The 21,427-nt window shown below is 45.8% G+C and overlaps 2 protein-coding genes across 7 annotated transcripts in view; one reads left to right on the top strand and one right to left on the bottom strand.

Moving 5' to 3' along the window:
- The window catches only part of FAM20B (FAM20B glycosaminoglycan xylosylkinase), a 45,663-nt gene extending 25,683 nt beyond the window's left edge, over positions 1-19,980 (bottom strand). For 2 of the 6 annotated variants that reach the window (XM_047752157.1, XM_047752162.1), the window contains exons 1-2: positions 8,000-8,326; positions 5,672-6,181 (exon numbers count right to left, since the gene is read on the bottom strand). In XM_047752157.1, the coding sequence (XP_047608113.1) occupies positions 5,672-6,048 (377 nt within the window). In that variant the 5' untranslated portion in view covers positions 6,049-6,181; positions 8,000-8,326. The other 4 variants (XM_047752159.1, XM_047752160.1, XM_047752158.1 and 1 more) reach the window with 4 other exon arrangements.
- Positions 19,106-20,242, top strand: LOC125112187 (basic salivary proline-rich protein 1-like). Its single transcript, XM_047754405.1, has one exon. The coding sequence runs from the start codon at positions 19,106-19,108 to the stop codon at positions 20,240-20,242; it is 1,137 nt and encodes a 378-aa protein (XP_047610361.1).
- The last annotated feature ends 1,185 nt before the right edge of the window (positions 20,243-21,427 follow it).

Here is a 21,427-nt window from a genome sequence, read left to right as displayed (position 1 = left end):
TTAAGCAAGTTATCTGAATAACTATTCTAAGTTTATGATGATGTAGTGGAAGGAATACTGGACTGGAATGAGAGCTAGTCATTATCTGCCTGAGTAACCTTGAGTAAAATCCTTCTCTTCTCTGGGTCTTAGATTCCTTATCTATAATATATAGGGGCTGGGCCAGGAGGCAGGTTCTAAGATGCCTTTCATCTCAGATTCCATTCTGATGACCTGACATCACACGGATGACGTAAACAAAGGATAATGAGGACTAATCATGTAAAAAGATACAATTTAAACCTGTTAACGGGAAGAAACAGACACTTCATTCACCTGTGACCACTACTGTTCACCTGTATTTCCTGAATCACAAGGAGACCTATCAGGTGTTACAAGGGAACGATAAGAAAGAGCGAAGTTGAGGGCGACATGAAGAGGAGCCACTCCACGAAGGACACTTGGATCTGCAACGCTGGAAAGCCCTTGAGCCAGTGGGAACTGGCACTACAAAAGGCAGTGACCTTCAACATAAAGGACCACGGAATATAAAGTGAAACCATGTCCACAAAACTCATTGTCAAGTCAAAGTGATGGAACATTTATGTTACAAGACAGCCATGCCTCACCACCTGGTTGAACAGCAGTTTCTTCCTGGCATGGTCCAGACACTCAAATGCAATTTGTTGCTTCTAGCGGCAAAGCATCACTTAGGCTGCCTAGGACTACGCTGGTTGCCTCCAAATTAAAAGTCTCAGTTTTGAAGGAGGACTGCAGCAAAAGGTGACACCATTCAAGCACTTCTCTCTCCACTACAGCTGTAGGCTGTCTGTAAAGCTGGAGAACAGTCCTTGAATACCTTAGTTCTTAGGACTCTGGTGGAGCCACAGGAAGATTGGTGGTGATATGCAGTCCACTCCTTTCAGTGAAACGTTAGAGAACCTTCCAGTACATGGAAAGGCTGCTCAGAGTGAAATGTAAAACCCTAGAAAAATCCAGGAACCTTGGGGAAGGGCTGGAGAAACAGGGAGGGAAGGAAAAGGGAAAGGAAGAAGAATCAACATGAAAGAACTGCACTGGAGTCTGAAGGTCTGATTCCTCGCTCATGCTTTGGTTATGTGAAATACGGGAAGCCAGACCTCTGGATCTCATCTTCCCCAGCAGTAAAAGGAGGAGTTGGACTAGTTCATCTCCAAGGTCCCTCTGGGCACTGCCTAAGGTCGTTCACTGACTTCTACCCACTGCCAGGCCCCTGCCGTCTTGTTCCTTTCCCATCATAACTGTAGCTTTTGCCTGTGAAAATCAAGTTACTTCCAAAATGGACACAGCCACATTGAAAAAAAAAAAAATCTCTTGTATAATAATGCAAAGCAAAATTTGCAAATAAAAGCAATACTGTATTCCTATTTATTTCAGGTACTGTACATATGTTCCATCTCTGACAGGAGGACATGGACAACCAGACCCCAGAAGTGCTGAAATCCAAGTGGCTATTAAAGAAAGGTGCATGTCTTGACTTAGCGGGAGGACTTGGATCCTCCTCCTGACAGAGTGATCCATCTTAAGTCACTGACAGAGCAGCAAAATTCATACAGTGACTGCCAATAAATCACTCCTATCCTCCTGGTGCGGGACATCAGAATGTGACCAGGGACATTAATTTGCACTTACACTAGGACTAACTAAATAGCCTCAGAGGCGCCCAGGGTCAGAATAGCAATTTGCTGGCTGTTTTGAGACTGGAGGCAATTTCTTCAAGCACTTAAACGTGCACCCACTTTCCCCAGCGTGTCATAGTACCAGGTGTAAGCAGCCAGGTCAGTGTGGGCAGTGGCTAAGAGTGCTGTCATTCACTGCAGGGCCTGGACAGCTTGCAGGGGTCTGGGAGGAGCACGCCTGGAGCTGGACGTAGCCAAGGGCTATTAAGGAGGTGGAGGTGGTATTTCTCCTCCACCACCTCCTGCTGTATTGCCAAGAATAAAGAGCTGGGTGTAGAGAAGACCAGATTGTGAGGGGCTTGGCCATTCGGCTGGGAAGGCTGGGTTTTGTCTCGTGGGCAATGGGAATCCCTGGATTTTTTTTTTGTTTTTGTCTTTTGTCTTTTTAGGGCTGCACCCGTGGCACATGGAGGTTCCCAGGCTAGGGGTCCAATCGGAGCTACAGATGCCAGCCTACACCATAGCCACAGCAATGCCAGATCCAAGTTGCATCTTCAACCTACACCACAGCTCATGGCAATGCTGGATTCTTAACCCACTGAGCGAGGCCAGGGATCAAACCTGCAACCTCATGGTTCCTACTGGGATTTGTTTCTGCTGCACCATGACAGGAAATCCCCTGGATGTTTTAAAGCTGGGGAGCAGCAGTGATACTATGGGTATTTGGGGGAAGAATGAAAGTGGTTTTCAGAGTTCCTGTAGTGGCTCAGTGACAATGAACCTGACTAGTACCCATGAGGACACAGGTTCGATCCCTGGCCTTGCTCAGTTGGTTAAGGATCAGGCATTACCAGGAGTTGTGGTGTAGGCTGCAGACATGCTCAGATCCTGCGTTGCTGTGGCTGTGGTGTAGGCCTGCTGCTACTGCTCCAGTTCGACTCCTAGCCTGGGAACCTCCATATGCTGTGGGTGTGGCCCTAAAAAGATACAAAAGAAAAGAAAAAGAAAATGGTTTTCAGGATGGTCTGCAAGAGGAAAGTAGTGGGAAGGCTGCAATGGTGGTTAAGACATAAAGGATGAAGCAACAGTGACTAAGGTTAGCTTATGCATCTGTTTGCTGCCACTTCCCCTCGTTACCAGTCTGGCCTCTTCCTCCCTCCACTCATACCTTGTCTGAACACCCGAGGCCTATCTGCAAAGCACTGGACTAATACCAATGCTACTGCTGCACACCAGCAGGAACATCTGCCTTCTAACGCTCCCTGCTGTCCCTTCTCACCCTCAATTCTCCAGGGTACAAATAGTGGGGATGGAGAGGATATCCCCTTATTTAACCACAAAACGCCTGCAACTCACCTCTTTTTATACGAATTTCATTTCTGTTTTTAGTTTGCCTTCTTTCCATCACCCTGCTTACGCTGCTGGTCTCTCAGGCCACAAACCAAGAGGCAAGGACCACGTTTCAAAGGGAATCTAGCAAATTTTTGATGATGGGTCATCTATGCCATCTCATTTTCAGGAAGGCAAACGAATTTAAGAGAATCACATGTGTGTGGCAGAACACCAGCTGCTCACACTCTGACACATCCAAACGCCGGCTCTGTTAGTAATTGCAGGGTGACCTTGTCAACTCAGTTACTCTAAGCCTTAGTTTCTTATTCTGGAAATAAGAACTGTAGCTGCCCACGGTTGTGATGAAGGTTAAAAGCATTAACAGATAAAAAAGTTCTTCATGTCTAGCAAATGGTATGGAGTCAACAGGAATTAGATCCAAGGCCCACATAACCATACTTTTTCCACATTACCCGCCAATCCGACTTTCTAGCCTCCAAAAGTCTACTGCATTCTAAAACTTCCCTAATGTCCACATCTTCCACGCCCCACACTCCCCAGTTCCAGGCAGACACAGGTCCTTTCCATTTCCGGGAACCTGATACATGAGCTCTTGAGTTGCCCAGTATCTACTGACACTTGGGTCATGAAGGGAGCTGAGGCAGCTACTCTGTTCGCAGGTGGATTTCGTATATATCCTCACCCCATATTTCTTCTCCCACTCCAGCAAGAGACCCAAAGGTATGTGTTATAAGTCTCTCAAAAGCTCCATTTGGGGAATGAAAAAAAATGCTTAGTACACAGAAAACTTTAGATATCACAAATTTTGAGAACACCCACTGGTAACTAATTCCTGTCAAAAGAATATAAATCATGTTAACCTTTTTCAAATTAATACACACCCAGAAAGCTTAAAAAAACCCAATTATGCTATAGAATTGCCACACAAATTATAACTGGATGAGGCCCTTAGAGAAGTCCAAAAGGATCACTGTCTACCAACATATGATCCAGCCCGCTCTCTAGTTCAGAGTTGGACTGAGGCAACTAAAAATGACCCAGCTCTTGGCTTAAAAACAGGTAAAAGAAACAACAACGAGGTACCACTACACATATTAGAAGGGCCAAAATCCAAAAAACTGACAACACCAAATGTTGCTGAGGATGCGGAATTACAAGAACTTTCATTCACTGCTGATGGGAATATAAAATGGTACAGTCGCTTTGGGAGATAATTTGGCAGTTTCTTACAAAATTAAACATACTCTTACCATACAATCCAGCAACTGTCCTCCTTGGTATTTACCCAAATGAGTGGAAAACTTCTATCGACACGAAAAACTGAACACGAATGTTTAGAGCAGCTTTATTCAGAATTGCCAAAACTTGGAAGCAACCAGGAAGACCTTCAGGAGGTGAATGGATGAATTCCACACAATGGAATATTAGTCAGCAATATTACAAAAAGAGCTAGCATGTCACAGGAAGACATGGAGGAACCATAAGACATGGAGAGAAGCCAGTCTAAAAAGGTTACAAAAGCTATGATGCCAACCATATGGCATTCTGGAAAAGGCAAAACTGGAGACAGTAAAAAGATAAGTGGTTGCCAGGGGCTGGGGGAGAAAGGGAAGGATGAAGAGGTGGAACACCGGGGATGCTTAGGGCAGGGGAGCTATTCTGTATGATACTATCATGGTGAGTACTTGTCATTACGAGTTTATTAAAACTCACAGAATGGGAGTCCCCGTTGTGGCGCAGTGGTTAACGAATCCGACTAGGAATCACGAGGGTGCGGGTTCGATCCCTAGCCTTGCTCAGTGGGTTAAGGATCTGGCGTTGCCATGAGCTGTGGTGTAGGTCACAGAAGAGGCTCAGATCCTGAGTTGCTATGGCTCTGGTGTAGGCTGGCGGCCACAGCTCCAATTAGACCCCTAGCCTGGGAACCTCCATATGCTGCAGGAAGCGGCCCTAGAAAAGGCAAAAAGACAAAAAACAAAAAACAAACAAAAAAACCTCACAGAATGTACAGCAGAAAGACTTAATGTAAACTATGGACTTTAGTTAATAAATTAATATTGGCTCATCAGCTGTGACAAATGTACCACACTGATGGAAGATGCAAATAATAGAGTGAGGAGGAGAGGGAAAGAGATATATTGGAACTTCCTGTACTTCCCCCTCAATTTTTCTATAAACCTAAAATTGCTCAAAAAAAAAAGGAAAAAGAAAAAAAAAGCCTATTAATGAAAACAAACTAAATCTCAAGTGAAAGAATCATACCTTTAACACTAAAAAGGACTTAAGGCACCCATGCAAACCCACTCCCCCCCTACAGCATCCCTGACATGTGGTTACCCAGTCTTTAATTGCATACTTTTGGTGACAAGTTGCTTATTGCCTACCCAGCTCATTCTGTATCACTAACATGTGGCACATAGTAGATATTTGATAAATTTAGAAATCAAGGCTAGCTCTAACTATAAAAAGTTCAGTCTAATATGGAACCAAAACACATTGCTATAAATTTCCTTTACTCAAAGAATCATGGAACATTAAGAGCTAAAAAAGACTCGACAGTCTTCTCGTCTCCCCTTCCCATTTTACTGAAGAGAACACCAAGAGAGGGAGACGAACTCTCCCGTTAATCTCGTTACACGAATCAACCACACAGCACGATAACTTCCAAGATGAAGACTTACCGCTTAGGTTTGAAGACAACTTTCTGTCCTCCTTCAAGTATCAGTAAGGCTTTCAGTTGTGTCCCTTTATAACCCACATCGGCTTTAATGATTTTCTTGGTGGCCATGGCATGCATGATTGCTCCCAGCTCTGGTGTCTCTTCGGGGTACACTTCCCGGGGAACCACCCACTGGGCTGCAATCTCCCAGGGAGACTGCAAGGTGTGGTCCAGCTTGGGCACCAGCTCCACTCGCAAGCCAGCCATCATTCGGTGAAAGGCCCTCTGGTCCTCCCGGTTGGCAGCTGATGTATCTAAGTTGTCTATCAGGAAAACTTTGGTGAAGATAAAGATGACAAGGAGGATGGCTAACAGCACGACTCGCTGCTTGAGCTTCATGTTGACCTCCTGTCCTCCTCCCCTGACCCACTCTCTCTCGCTTATCAAGGAGAGCAGGTGGTGCTGGTCAGCAAGGAGATTCCATGATTATACACTCTGGTCCATTTCTTCACTGAAGCGCCTCCCACAATTCCTGCAAGCCCAAGTATAAAGCACAGTTCAGTCAGAAATCCTGTCCTTCCACCCCTGAATCTTTTGCAAGCCTCAAATATATCACTCACCCTTTTAGCCTTGCTAAATAACCCTATGCCTGAGAAGACCCGATAATTTAAAATGAGGTCCAAGGAAGGACTGAAGAGGTAAGAACCAGGTATGACGAAAATTGAAAAGGAAATACTTCTGTTTTAGTAGAGTGCAGAGCCATCTAGGAGCCAGCTAGGAGAAAAAGCACAAAAAAGTAAAACACTAAGATAGGCGTAACTCCTATCCCAAGCCACCAGGATTTAGTAACTTTCCAGTTCTTATCTTCTCCAGATGTAAGTTTTATGACACATTACAAGACAGGAACTCCTAAAAACGACAAAGAGGGGAGAGAGGAGAGTAATAACTTCCTCTCCAAATCCAAACACCCAGCAATCCTGGACAAATTGTATCTGCTGCTCATGTATTTGAATACAACAAACACTCAGACACACACCTCTACTCGATCAGTCTTCCACTAATTATTTTTCAAAATTAAAATCCCTGTGAAATATGGAAAATCAAATCTGGATAAATTAAGTAAAGGAAAAACATATCCCTATGCCATCTGGCTATTAGTAGAACATGACCAGAAAACTAGTGAAATCTGGTACTACAGCAATACTACTAAGTCTAGGTTGGTCAAGCACATAACAAAGATATCGATGCCACAGACATAAAGACATGCTGCTTTTTTTTGTTTGTTTGTTTGTTTGCCTTTTCTGGGGCTGCTCCCACAGCATATGGAGGTTCCCAGGCTAGGGGTCTAACCGGAGCTGCAGCTGCCTGCCTATGCCAGAGCCACAGCAACGCAGGATCCGAGCTGCGTCTGTGACCCACACCACAGCTCACGGCAATGCTGGATCCTTAACCCACTGAGCAAGGCCAGGGATCGAACTCACAACCTCATGGTTCCTAGTTGGATTCGTTAACCACTGAACCACGATGGGAACTCCCGAGACATGCTGCTTCTTGTGTGGGGCCCACCACACTGTGGTGCAGTCTCAAGGTGAAATATGGCAAATGTAAGATTTCTGCAAGGGGGTCCAGACCATACAACTGTTTCATGTGTCTGCTGCCAGGCTGCTTTCCACTCCACAGGGCCATTTAAAAACATGCACGGGCTTGCTCTGCTATATGCCTACAGGCAGTACAGGACTGGGCTGAGACAAAGATGATAAAAAGATAACAGGGTTTTGCTTCACTCTCCAATTCATTCAACAACTCAAACCATTAATTGAAGAAATAAACCCAATACAAAAGATAGGATGAACCATTCAGGTTCCACCCAACCTGGGGACTGCTCCCTTAACAACGGCTGGAAACACAGCCAAAAACAGTCTACTAGAGCAACAGTGTATTCTAAGGGCTACAGCCAGCGAGAGCCGGCTCACATGCAGTTCATCCTTGGCGATTAACCATGCTTCCCATTCATTTTCATGAAGAAGGGAAACTGAGAGTCAAACTCAGATTCCAATTCTCTCCAGCCACCTGTGTTGTTGCATTAGCATCTCCCATGGAGCACATAACACTATTACTTGAAACACAGGCAATTCAAGTGCATCCAAAATGTAATCGTGATGGTTATCAAATTTGGTGTGAAAGTCAGTAAAACAGTTTCCTGTGATTACTGACAGCAGCATGCTAAGAGAGCAGATGTCAGAGATTTTTTTTGCTAGTTCCAACACGACCTAAACCACACAACTTTAATTATTTGTTCCACAGTACACATCTCTAGCTGCAGCGCTAAAAGGTAACACGGAAAACTCACTGTGTCAGCACTCCTTTCCTCCAGCACCTCCAGCTCCAACTCGCTCCAGCTGTGGTATGTTTCTGGCACAAAGGGGTCAGCTGAACAGCCTTCAGGATGAGAGGCTGGTTAACCTGGGAACGTCTAATGATGCTGCTCATTTCCCTGAGAATGAAGAAATTCCTCCCTCATGCCATATAAGCATATCATATCTAAACATTCAGCACAAAGGTTAGGTACAGTGAGAGCTTTTTTTTTTTTAAAATTACCAATGCACTAGGAAGTTCTAGCAGCTCCCAAAATTCAGACAAAGCAAACTGAGTTTGGGTGCTTTCAGAGTTGTGAAATTTCATCACCTTTTGACGGGCCTCCGAAGAACACATTCATCAGTGCAGGGCTGCAAATAATTCATCTGCTCAACTTAAGACAGAAATTTCTATCAAGTGAACGGAAGAGTTCAACTGTGACATCACTATTTACTCGCGCAGATTAAGAGTGAGGGCAAGTTTAAAGAACAGGCTGAACAAGTTTTCGTGTTTGTGATTAGTCGCCACGTCCTGGTAAGACGAGACTGCCATGTGGCACTGTTCTCCACAGCCACCTAACTTTCACTCTAACTTGCAAGGGCCTTCTCCAAAGCCATTGGTGGCCCCTCCCTACACTCTCCAGTAACCTCTTGAGACTGGCACTTAACTCCATTCTACCTTGTCCAGCATCTTCTTGTATAGGGGTCTTAATTCCCCTCTGAGAATCCTGGCTCCTTCGTAATCTCACTGTCTACACGGTACCTAGCAGTAGTGAGGGCAGATGCCTTATGCATCCACACGGAATGACCTACTACAAACAAGGCTTTGCCTCAGGACTCTGGGGTTCATCTCCTTCCGTATGCAGGATCAAATGAGTATATATCACCCGGCACCTTCATGATGGCTATCCTTTTTGGGGCAACCTACTCCTCTATCAACACTCTACTCTTCTTCTTTTTTTTTTTTTTTTTACTTTTCTAGGGCTGCTCCCACAGCATATGGAGGTTCCCAGGCTAGGGGTCCAATTGGAGCTGCAGCTGCCGGCCTACGCCAGAGCCACAGCAACTCGGGATCCGAGCCTCGTCTGTGACCTACACAGCACACGGCAACGCTGGATCCTTAAGCCACTAAGCGAGGCCAGGGATCAAACCCACAACCTCATGGTTCCTACTCGGATTCATTAACCACTGAGCCACAACGGGAACTCCAACAGTCTACTCCTCTCTCAACGCTCTACTCCATTTAGTTAGCAGTTTAAGAGTATAGTGTCTTTTTCTGAGTAAATATTGACAGTTCAGAAAGAGGCTTTCCTTTAGCTGGAAAGCTGCTCCTATTTCGGCCCTCAGGGCAAACACAAAAGACACTTAAGAAGTCAACAATGTAGAAGTCTTAGTGGAATTTCTACAAAAAGTCTGAGTTCGCAAGACTCCTACTAGAGAAAAACGTATTAATGTGTGATACAGTAGAACTGCATCCTTTAACCGCGGTAATCTCTTTTACTCTATACAGTGACCCCCTTCTCTCAGGTATGCTGCAGAGGGAAGGGTACCCAAGACAGAGCTTTTTTCCTTATTTGAGCAGCAGTACACTATACACTCCGTAAACTGGGTTTCTAAGGGGATCCCGCCTTTCAGGTACTTAGGAAATGAAAGAAAGATCACCGAGTACATCCCAAACTATTCTTGAAAACTTCTCTTGCATTCCCAGGAGTCTGCCTGTTTTATTTCATTTATTTCTCATGTCCTTGTGTAAATGCCTCCAATGGTGTAACACTGTCTAGCTGTATTATGGTCATTTATTTTAATGTTTATGTTATGGAGAAAAGAACCTACCTCAAAGAAGACATAGATTCAAGGTAATAACATAACACAAAAAATATTAAATATTAAAAAAGGCAGGGCAAATGGCAGCCTTCACACTAAAAGCTGGCATAAACTCCCAGACTGGAGTTCTGGAAGGTAGAACTTTATAAGGAATTTTCCTACTGAACCCTGGTTTCACTTTCAGCTCCCTCAGCTAAATGAGGCTTGCTATGGAAGCTAATATTTCATCATTCAGACACACACAAACTTCTACACATTTGGTGAGTATTCTATAGGGATAAACATGACCACAAATTGTTTTGGGAGAAGAGATATAGGTTCTACCAAAAAAAGAAGTCTTAATAAGAAGGCCTCTGTTCAACAATCTGGCTGATCTCTAGAGGAACATACACAGAAATACACATCAGTGCAAAGGTCTCAAAGTCACTGTGTGGTAACATTCAATGTATGTGGCCGCCAAGGAACATGAGAAGACCTGGCCCTAACACTTACTACCTTACCAGGGGCTCCCACAGGCTACCAGTGAGGTTCCAAGCCTCATTAGTAGCAGTGCCACCTTGACTCTCTCCCTCTGATCAAGTGACAACCTCACATGACTTCTGAGGTCACAGAGAAGAAATCTCAAGCTTTGCTCATTGCAACTAAAAGTGAAGTACCTATCCCTTTTTTGTGTTTCCAATTTAATGGTCAAATCAAGTTCTTACCAATGAAGGGAATGTAACATGCCTTGTGAGTGTCAGGTACCGGGAGGAAAATATTCTGTATGAACATTTCATGCGGAGGGCTGTTAACAAGGGAGATGGTGAAAGCGGCAGGCTTTATTATATAACCAGCATATGATCCTAGTTCTCATGCAGTCGCCTTGCCCTCAATCCCGAGTAGAAATTACAAGGACACTTTCACAAACTTCTTCTTTGGTAATTGTCAGTTTCAGCGAACCTCTGAAGGTTTGGTGAGTATAAGAGGTAAGACCTGAATTTAATTAGGAGTTTTTGGTTGACTGTCTACAAAGATACAGACACCAACAATTCCTCCCAATGGGAAGTGGAATCTATTTTTCCTTCCCTTGAATCTGGGCTGGCTTTGTAACTTGCTTTGATCAACAAAACGTTCTGGAAGTGGTTGTGTGCCGGGTACCTTGAGAGACCTAGCAGCTTCCATTTGGGACCAAGCCACTAGGAGAGGCAGCTCAGGCCAGACCACTGGCCAGCTCCTAGTTATTCCGGCCACCCCAGCTGAGTGCCAGGCACAGACATGAAGCCGTTAAGGGCACTCCAGTTCCAGCTGAGGTCCCAGGTAAATACAGCCACCCATGCGATACCAGCCTAGACGATGTGGGCAGAGGAACCAATCAGCTGGGCCCAGCTGATTGACATAATTATAAGAAATAACAAAACATGTAGTCTTAAGATATTATGTTTGGGGTTAATTTGTAAAATCCAACGTTCTCACATCTATTCTATCAATATCAAATACTTGGGCAACATTAAATTTAACCATTAAATATAACTACTGGATTACAAATAATTAAGGTCCCTTAAAGGTAACATAAGAAAAAACAGAATCTCAAAGGGGTCATTTATTAAAGTCCATTTACATACTTTAGAGCAACCGAGGCTAACCTCATACACTCATACAACTAAACACACCCAGTTTATAAAGCCTAACCTTTCTACTTCAGCCAAAGCATAAATTAATAACAAAAATTAGGAGTTCCCGTTGTGGCTCAGTGGTTAATGAATCCGACTAGGAACCATGAGATTTCGGGTTCGATCCCTCACCTTGCTCAGTGGGTTAAGGATCTGGCATTGCCATGAGCTGTGGTGTAGGTCACAGACGTGGCTTGGATCTGGTGTTGCTGTGGCTGTGGTATAGGCCAGCAGCTACAGCTCTGATTAGACCCCTAGCCTGGGAACCTCCATATGCTACAGGAGCAAAGAGAAAAGGCCTAGAAAAGGCAAAGAGACAAAAAAAAAAAAAAAAAAAAGCAAAAATTACAACACTTTGATACAAAAAAAAAAAATTAAAAACACACACACTTTCACCCTACAGTAAGTCTGCCTTCTATTTTAATTGGCAGTGACATAAGAGCACTGTGCTACATTATTCATAGCTGCCCCCTAGAAACAAACAGTCTCTCCTGATGGTTGGTGACAATTATTTTAAGTAAAACAAAGAACATTCAGAAATCTTTCCACTTAACACCATGCGCTTCTAGCCAGGAAGCCAAAACCTGCAATACCAAATGGCACTGGCCTCGAGTGTTCACGGCCTAAGTCCCTGTCATCCCCCCAACCAGCCCACTCCTGCTCTGCCGCCGCTTCCCGCCACAACGGCATATTGTCTCTCACCTTCAATTAAAATAAAAACGCCAAATAGTATCATTCATCAGTATTTACACACAATTTCCCTTTCCCTGCTAATTCTCCACTTCAGAAATAGCTTCTTGACTCGCCTTCTTTCTAAACATAAACTCTTCTGTAACAGAAGGTTAAGAATGTGTGCTCTGGATTCAGAATACCTGGGCCTAAACACCTGCTCACCTCGCTGGGCCTCAGTTTCCTCATGTGAAAAATGAAATAAGAACACTATCACCAAACTCATGGACCTGTTAAAAACGAAAGGTATTACCACGTGTGCTAAAATGAGTGCTTGGATAACTCACAGTAATTGCTTGTTGCTCACTAATTCCATACCAAGAAGCCAAAGATGATTTCCTGAGGAGAAAGAATGACACAGAAAATAACCCTCATTGGTTATGCTGTCTCCTGAGGACCGGATAAACATGTTGCCTTACTGAGTTCTAGTAGTCTTATGTACCTGAACCAAATCCTTTCCTAAAGTTGAGGAGTACCTAAGACGGTAAGCAAGTAGGCATCTCCAGAGTGGGTACCACATGACACAGAAGACTGGGAGGCCGTGTCACTGATGTGGCCAGTCTGTTTCTCTTCGCTGTGAAGTTTAATTCTACCATATTCAAAGCAAGTGAAACAGATGGAAAGCATGAACTTTTTCTATTTCACGAAGACGGCTGAAGAGAATGCTCTTCATGATATTCTTCAGTTTGGAAAATCAAACCTGTGTTTTAAAGATGGCAGGTTTGCATGTTCTAAAGCTTTTTTTTTTTTGGTCTTTTTTTTCTTTTTCTAGGGCCACTTCCATGGCATATGGAGGTTCCCAGTCTGGGAGTCTAATCAGAGCTGTAGCCACCCGCCTATGCCAGAGCCATAGCAATGCGGGATCCAAGCCGCATCTGCAACCTACACCACAGCTCACGGCAACGCCGGATCCTTAACCCACTGAGCAAGGGCAGAGATCGAACCCGCAACCTCATGGTTCCTAGTTGGATTCGTTAACCACTGCGCGAGGTCGGGAACTCCTCCTAAAGCTCTTAAGATAAGCCTTGGAGTAACTTAAGTTACAGGCACAGAAAATCAAATTTCCATACAGTCCAAACTGGTTCAAGTGTTATATCTGCCTTACTGTTTTCACTTCCATTTACTCACATATGTAAGCTTATACAATATTAAATCCCCCAAGTTCCCTGTGAAAGAAGCCCACCAAAGCGATCACGAGGCATTAATGAAGCATTAAGGCAGCCTTTCTTCCTGGGTGTGAGGGTAAAAATGAAACAGGCAATTAAAAGTGTTTGTTCCCTCTTTGAAAAAAATTCAATTCCTGCAACCTGCCCCATTTAAACCTTGATTTAGGGCAACCCTCTAACACTCTTCCTTGAAAGATGAAGAGAAAAAAATCTTTAGCTCATACTGCTCGTGAGATTTGTTCTAAAAAAGCATCAGAAGCAGTGCTCACCGATCTAGAAACTCTGAGGAAATGCTCGAGAATTTGCATTCTGTTTCCAATGGGCCAGGTATAATGCACCTTCTGACGTTCAAGGTACTTCACTGCTCAATTAACAGTATCGAACAACCATTTAAGGCTATGTTACAGAATGTAATTACGATGTAGTATAGAAATACGGAATTTTGAATATGACATTTTCTTCAGATTTTCATAGATTTCCCATCTTTACTGTTCAGTTCACTACAGTTCTTGAAAAGGTATATGAGCTTTATTCAACAGTAACACCTCACACTTTTATTTATTTATTTTTGTCTTTTTGCTATTTCTTTGGGCCGCTCCCGCGGCATATGGAGGTTCCCAGGCTAGGGGTCAAATCGGAGCTGTAGCCACCGGCCTATGCCAGAGCCACAGCAACGCGGGATCCGAGCCGCGTCTGCAACCTACACCACAGCTCATGCCAACGCCGGTTCCTTAACCCACTGAGCAAGGGCAGGGACCGAACCCGCAACCTCATGGTTCCTAGTCGGATTTGTTAACCACTGCGCCACAACGGGAACTCCACACATCACACTTTTAACCTTGTGTTCTAGGGTAATCGGGCTGACAAGCCACGGATCACTTTAGAAACAGAACCCCTGGCAAGTCTGTGCTGAATTACAACGGAGTGGCTCCAGGCATGATCCCTTTGTGACACAGGAATATCAAGACACGTGCACACACACAGACACACGTGTATTTTTTGGCATGCCTGCTTCCTCTACTCTATTGTGAGTTTCTCTTTGCACTTCCAAAGAAGCTGGCACAGAACAGGGCACGTGAGAAGTACTCAATAAATGCTTATTGACTAGAAGGAGTGAAGAGCAAGGAAGAGAGACCTCTATGATTATAAGAATTTCTTCAGCTATTTGGTTTAAAGATGGCCTTTTTTTTTTTTTTAACAGACACAGGGAAACTAAGTCCTGTAATGAATTCAGATATACAGTAAAAACGCAGAAATATCCAGTTTACACACTCCGTTTTTTCATTGCTGCCTCTGTATACCTTGCTTTCACCTCTTAAGGCAACCGCTATTGCCACACTGGCATCTGGCACTGGTTGGGACTGGGAGTAAAGATGATGTGGAAATGCTAAGAGGAAGACTGGAGATAGTCCAAGACATTGCCCGAGAATGGTACGAGACAGGGCTGGAACCAGATCTGCAAGAATTACTGGCAATGCTCTCTGAAAGGAGAACCTCCACGGGTATCTCCATAGCATCTTCTTTTTTCCACAGAGAGAACTACAGGGACCTAAATGCATCGATAGAGAGGGCAAGTTCACTATCTAAACCAAGGAAAAGAAACAACAAATGAACAGAAGGTCTTTGGGCAGCCAAAATCATCATCTCCAAGTTCATCCACTCACAAAGAAGATCCAGGCAGACCCTCTCTAAGCCTATTCAGCTGTTTTGCTTTCAATTTCAGGAAGCAGAGTTCTGTGGGATGCGACTCCATGGGAGGTCAGATGCTGCAAAAATTTAAAAGAGGGCAGCAGGGACACGAACACCAGCAAAAGCACAGCTTTTCTACCGCGGAAAGAAACAGATTAACTAATGAAAGCAAATTCAAGACTCCAAAGAGCAGAGGGGCAAACAACTGCCATATTCCAGTCAGCTCAAAGCCCTTCAGGGTTAGTCTGCCATCATAGTCTTCAGTCAATAAAGGTTAAACTGTATTGTTTAAAAAACAAAACATACGCAACTGTACAAATACATTGGAAAATTTTTTTTCCAAAAAAAGTGTAGCTAAAATAAGAATTTTGGGGGAGTTCCCGTTGTGGCTCAGCAGATTACGAACCTGACTAGTAACCATGAGGATGCGGGTTTGATCCCTGGCCTCTCCCTCGGTGGGGTTAAAGATCCGGCGTTGCCAAGAGCTGTGGTGTAGGTTGTAGATGGTGGCTCAGATCTGGTGATGCTGTGCTGTAGGCTGGTAGCTGCAGCTGATTCGATCCCTAGCCTGGGAACTTCCATATGCTTCAGGTGTGGCCCTAAAAAATAAATAAGTAAATAAATAAATAAATAAAGGGATTTTTGCACATATCTTTATTTCCACACTACTCTACACCTAAAGCAGAAAGTCAGGAATTAAGAGCATGGAACGATCAAACGTCCCTGCCCCAACCTGTACTTGGTTCTGCTTCATATTCATCGTATCATATTCCTTGAGCTCCTTTTAAAAAATGTATCCAAATTAACACCTTTCCCTCCAAAGGGGAGTTACCTTGCCAGAAAGTACAGACTTCCAAACACACACCCAACAAAACTCAGTTTCTCTTTTCTGCATCTGCCTTCATTTCTTACCTCATACAGCGGAGAGAGATGCTCCCCCCAGCCCAGGCTCACTAGATCCAGAGCTAGGCCTTCCTTCTACCCATTTTGGTTAAGAATGACAACATCCCAAGTGAGAGCTCTGCATTATATTCTCCCTCGGATGGCTCTAGTAGTCACATTGACATTACAAATTGGCTGAAAGCTAGTTTCCGTTGCAAAGGAAGGTTTTCCTTCTGTTCTGTATCCCAGCTCTGTGCTAATGAATTCATTAGTTCTTGAAGGTTAGAGAGGCACTCAAGGAAGAGAAAGAGGGAGAGGTAGTCAGGTGTGGTGTGAGGACTTGCTGGAGAAGCACTCAGGGAGGGATAACTCACTTCTCCCACCCCCAATAGGAAGGACCAGGAGATGGACAGTCAGGATCCAGGATACTGGCGTGGCCAATACTAGGAGCTCCAGTACCCCAATATGAAGGACCAGAAGATGGACAGTCAGGATCCAGGACACTGGCATGGCCAACACCAAGAGCTCCAGTTCTACTGGTGCAAAAATATTGTCTACCAATCCAACTGCTCAGTGAGCCTAGCCAGGGAAGGCTGCAGGAGCAAGTCTGCGAAGCTGTACCTGAGTGGAGGACCATACGCTGATCCCAGGCTGCAAGTGGCTAGACCACCACACAGTCACACCATCAGATTTCAAAGCAGCTCCATCAAGTAACACCCTTTACAGACAGATACCCACCTCAAGGGAACTATTTTCAACAGGACTCTTACACACGCTTTCTTGGCTTTTTTCTTTTTCCTATAAGGAGGGACACAAACAAATTTAATATCTGCACTATAACATTTCCTCCTCTCTCATACTGTTTTCCATTCATTCATTCAACCACCAAATATTTCTTGGACACCTACTATGCACTGTGCCTACAGTGCAAAAAGAAAAGGACATCAATCATCGGCACTATAACAACAAAACTGTTGTGCCTCATTCCACTTGTGCTCCCCACCCCAAAACCACCTGGTACTTAGTCCCAGAGCGGACTTCAGCTTCAGAAGACAGTCTCCCTTTTACTGTTTGCAAAGAGGGCCATAGAATACAAAGAGCAGCCTACTGCTTCTATTCTAGGACGAGAGCAATCACCAAGAGGCAACCACGGAGGCTGCTATTTTTAAAAGTTATCAATTCAAGAGCTGAAGTATCTGGCTTCAGGGTCTGTACCATTGAAATGATGGTCACACAAAGTGAAGGAAGCTGAAGCCTGCCCTGCAAGTAAAGGAGAGGGGAAGTTTCATTTAGAAACTCAAAATTCAGAAAAGATAAAAAGCAGATGCTTTAACGTGGCGTGAAAGAGTTGGAGTCTACAGATGGACATCAAGAGAATGGACTAAAGGTCAAGGAATTATCAACTCAACATAAAATAACTCCATGCCATAAAGGATTAGATGACAGAAATTACTTTCCCTATTTCAAAGCACTCAGGGCATGTGTTCTCCAATTTTCTTTCCTTAACTAAATCATAGCTATTTTCCTACTAGTGCCAGAGAAACAAACAGAACAAATCGATGTCACATTATACCCATCATATTGAAGAAATGCTGTGAGCTCCAACATTTCCTGATCATCTTTTACCTCCATTCATTTTTATCACTGCGCTTTACTGTAAGTGAAGTTGAGAGTCTGAATTGCTTGCTTGTGTTTCTTTATCCTCTTTTGACAAGCACTTTCAAAGGGGAAAGGACTTCTTGTTGATTGATGCTACTATCTGGTTCTAAAGGCCAAAGTTCAACATCTTCACAAATTTCAGAAGTTATTAATTTAACACAAAACATTATTTTCTTTCTGGCCACATCCATGGCATGCAGAAGTTCCTGGACCAGGGATTGAACCTGTGCCACAGCAGTGACAATGCCAGATCCTTAAAAGGCTAGGCCACCAGGGAACTACAGGTTAATTTTAAATCCACCTTAGACTGACTCTAAGTCTAGGCAAATAATTTAGCTTTTTTTTTTTTGTCTTTTGTCTTTGTTGTTGTTGTTGTTGCTATTTCTTGGGCCGCTCCCGCGGCATATGGAGGTTCCCAGGCTAGGGGTTGAATCGGAGCTGTAGCCACCGGCCTAGCCAGAGCCACAGCAATGCGGGATCCGAGCCGCGTCTGCAACCTACACCACAGCTCATGGCAACGCCGGATTGTTAACCCACTGAGCAAGGGCAGGGACCGAACCCGCAACCTCATGGTTCCTAGTTGGATTCGTTAACCACTGCGCCACGACGGGAACTCCGAATTTAGCATTTTTAATATCTGTTTCTCAGAGACATGTCTTCTTTTTTAGTTTTTTGGGGGGTCTGCACTTGCAGCACATGGAAGTTCCCAGGCTAAGGACTGAATCAGAGCTGTGGCCTCCAGCCCACACCGCAGCCACAGCAAGGCAGGTTCCCAGCTGCATCTTTGACCTACACTGGAGCCTGGGGAACCGCCTGATCCTTAACCCACTGAGCGGGGCCTGGGACTGAACCCTCATCTTCATGGATACTAGTTGGGTTCGTTTCTGTTGAGCCACGATGGGAACTCCTCTCAGGGATATGTCTTGATGATAAATAACAGTATATGTGAAAGCACTCTGAGGCTTAGTTCAAAGCTCCTATATAATAAACTTTAGCCCTGTAATACATAAGCACCCTAAGGTCTCTGGACCAATTTAAAATAATCGACCCCAATGAAAGGTATGCATTTTACAACACCAGGAGAACACGAATACTTAGTAAACAGTAATCACAGTCACAGTTTACAGTTATAAAGTCCTACAATTTAAAAACGAAAAGATCCCACATTTCTATTCTTTTCAAAGTGCGAAACCACACCTGCAGAGGGAAAGTGGCTGCTGGAGATGATACTGATACTTGACCCCAGATTCAACTCTCTGTACCAAGCATCTCATTTCCCTGATTATAAACTAGCCCTATAAATGATAATATGGTCATTTAAAGGACTAACAATTCCCTAACGACCAATCATGCCTTGTCCCCTTCACTTTCCCTCCAACGTCCTTCTACCCTTTCTCTTCCTACCGGTTGACTTGTAGGTAACAGAAACCTGATGAGAATGAAACTCTTTATCAGTTTCCACAATCAAGGACGCAACTTGACAACTGCCTCACGCTCATCGTTGATGGCAACGTTTCGGTTCGCTTTCAATCGCCGGGCCAGCGAACCCGGAAATGAAATCTCAAGCGCAACCCACTTTGGACGGCCGTATCGTTTCCTTAAGTTGTGCCGGACTGCGAGCGCGGGATACACGACCCCGAGGAGACCCGGACCCCTAGGCACCGTTACCCCGCCTCCCGCCTCCGGCCTGGAGGTCACTCGCGCTTTTCGGCCACGAGGTGGGCCCGCGATCCCCTCCGCGCTGCTGCAGCGGGCACTCGGCGGGACACGAGGGCGGCACCGTGGGCCAGTCACCTCTGGGGACCGAGTCGGGGCGCAAGGGTGGGTCATTAAACAGACCCTGGGCAGCACGAGGCGCCCCCAGGTAAGGCCCGCGCCTCCGGCGGGCCGAAGAGACGGCGGCCTCGACCGAGTCACTTCGGCCGCGACGGCCCCGCATGAGCCCGCTCGGGGCCAGCGAGGCACCGTGCGCGGCCCGGGCCAGTCTCTGAGGCAGCGGCCGCTCCGGGACCGCTCAAGGCACCGGCGCCCAGCCCCTCAGGGAGGCGCCCCGCCCCCAGGCAGCCCCCGCCCGGCGCGCGCCACGCACCGCGCCCCGCCCGGGGGCCGGCCCGCACTTTCCCGCCCGCCGCGCCGGGGACTGGGGTCGCGCGCCCTCCCCCGCCCCCACACTGCTCACCTGCCGGGCCCTAGGCTCGCTCCATGGCCACCCTCGCGGTGCGGTGCGGCGCGGCCTCGGCCGCCCCCGCCGCCTCCGGGGAGGGGCAGCCCCACGCCGCGCTCACCGCCCCCAGCCGCCGCCACTGCGGCTCCCGCCTACCCCCAGCCCGGCCATTCCCTGGCCACCTCTCCCCGCGCGGAGCCGGCGGTCCCACACCCACCCCCCGCCTCCGCGGCTCGCGACTGTTGGTACCGTCCTAGCGTAACGCCTTCCCCGCGGCCAATCCAAGGGCTCCTTCCGCGAGGCCCCACCCCCACCCTCGGCGGGCGGGCCTACCGGACACGCTCCGGACCGCCCCCCTTTAACCCGTTGCGTCCCTGGAAGGCCCCGCTTAACTCTCTCCACGCCAGTACACGCCTCTCCGGCTTCTCCCTGCCGCCCCACCCCGCTTACATAAACTGGCCTCTCACTTCTCTCTAGCCTTTGCTTTTTCGATTCGGGTAGGCAGCCAGGATGCGGGACTGGAAGTAGTTGTCCCTTAGGTAAAGTTCTATTTGTGAGAAGCAATTTCCCTACTCCTTTTACCCTTTTCATTTGCCTCCACTTCTGCGTGTGCAAATCGCTCTTCCTTCGGATCGGATCGGAGAGCAAAGCTCCCTGCTACATTTTGTAGCATTTAACAAAAATGTGACTCGTTTGCTGTAATAGTTTCTTAACGTCTATCTCTTGCAATGGACTCTAAGCCCCATGAGGGCAGGGCGATCGTGTCTGGGTCTCCAATGCCTGACACTCAGTAGACTCTCTATAAATCATTTGAATATAAGATTCTCCTTTCCCTTAAAGTGTCTGCTTTCCACTGACTCCATACAGTCCATCCGCTATATAGCATATCCATTCATTTATTCATCATATGCTAAGCGGGGACCCGGGGTACCCGTCCCTGAAATGTTATAATGCACATTGATCCATGCGATGAGATGTGTGGTGGGAGAGACTGGGCTGAAACTTTTTTCAGGCTCCATACTTCATTTGAGAAGCAAAGCATAGTGGAAAGAACTCCTCCTTAAATTAGGAAATGTGTGGGGGAAGTACTCACAAATTATTTTAATGTTAGTTATTATTCATGTGTGTTATTGAGCACTTACTCTCAGGAGATCCTAGAGAAATAATTGGGCTTGATAGCTGCCGCAGCCCCTTTGCAGAAGACATTACATCACTGCAAGGAGTATATGGTCAGAAGGAGTTGTATCAGCCTTTTACTGGATGTATTTGAAAATGCTTAGAGGTTGTTATCTGATCATGGAACACGCAATTCGTGGGGAAATGAGCTGGATGATAATGAGAGTCTACCTTATGTCTCTACACAGGAACATTGGTCTGCCTGCAGTTGCTAATCCTCCTGAACCTTGCTCATTACCTCGGGAGATCAGAAAGCAAAGGGCAAATGAGGAGTTCCTGCTGTGGTGCAGCAGGTTAAAGATCCAGCATTGTCTCTTTGGCAGTGTGGGTTTAAGCCCTGGCCTGGCACGGTGGGTTAAGGATCCAGCATTGCCACAGCTGTGGTGTAGGTTGCAGCTATGGCTCGGATTCAATCCCTGGCCTGGGGATTTCCATATGTGTGAGTTTGGCCAAAAAAAAAAAAAAAATGGTGGAGTGGGGTGGGGG

Source organism: Phacochoerus africanus, chromosome 11 (genome assembly GCF_016906955.1).
Source record: "Phacochoerus africanus isolate WHEZ1 chromosome 11, ROS_Pafr_v1, whole genome shotgun sequence".
Lineage (NCBI taxonomy): Eukaryota > Metazoa > Chordata > Mammalia > Artiodactyla > Suidae > Phacochoerus > Phacochoerus africanus.
This window is presented reverse-complemented; position numbering and strand designations above follow the sequence as displayed.

What these genes read in the sequence shown, in the direction of transcription:
- LOC125112187 (XM_047754405.1), top strand. Translation starts at nt 19,106, where the DNA reads ATGGCAACGTTTCGGTTCGCTTTCAATCGCCGGGCCAGCGAACCCGGA.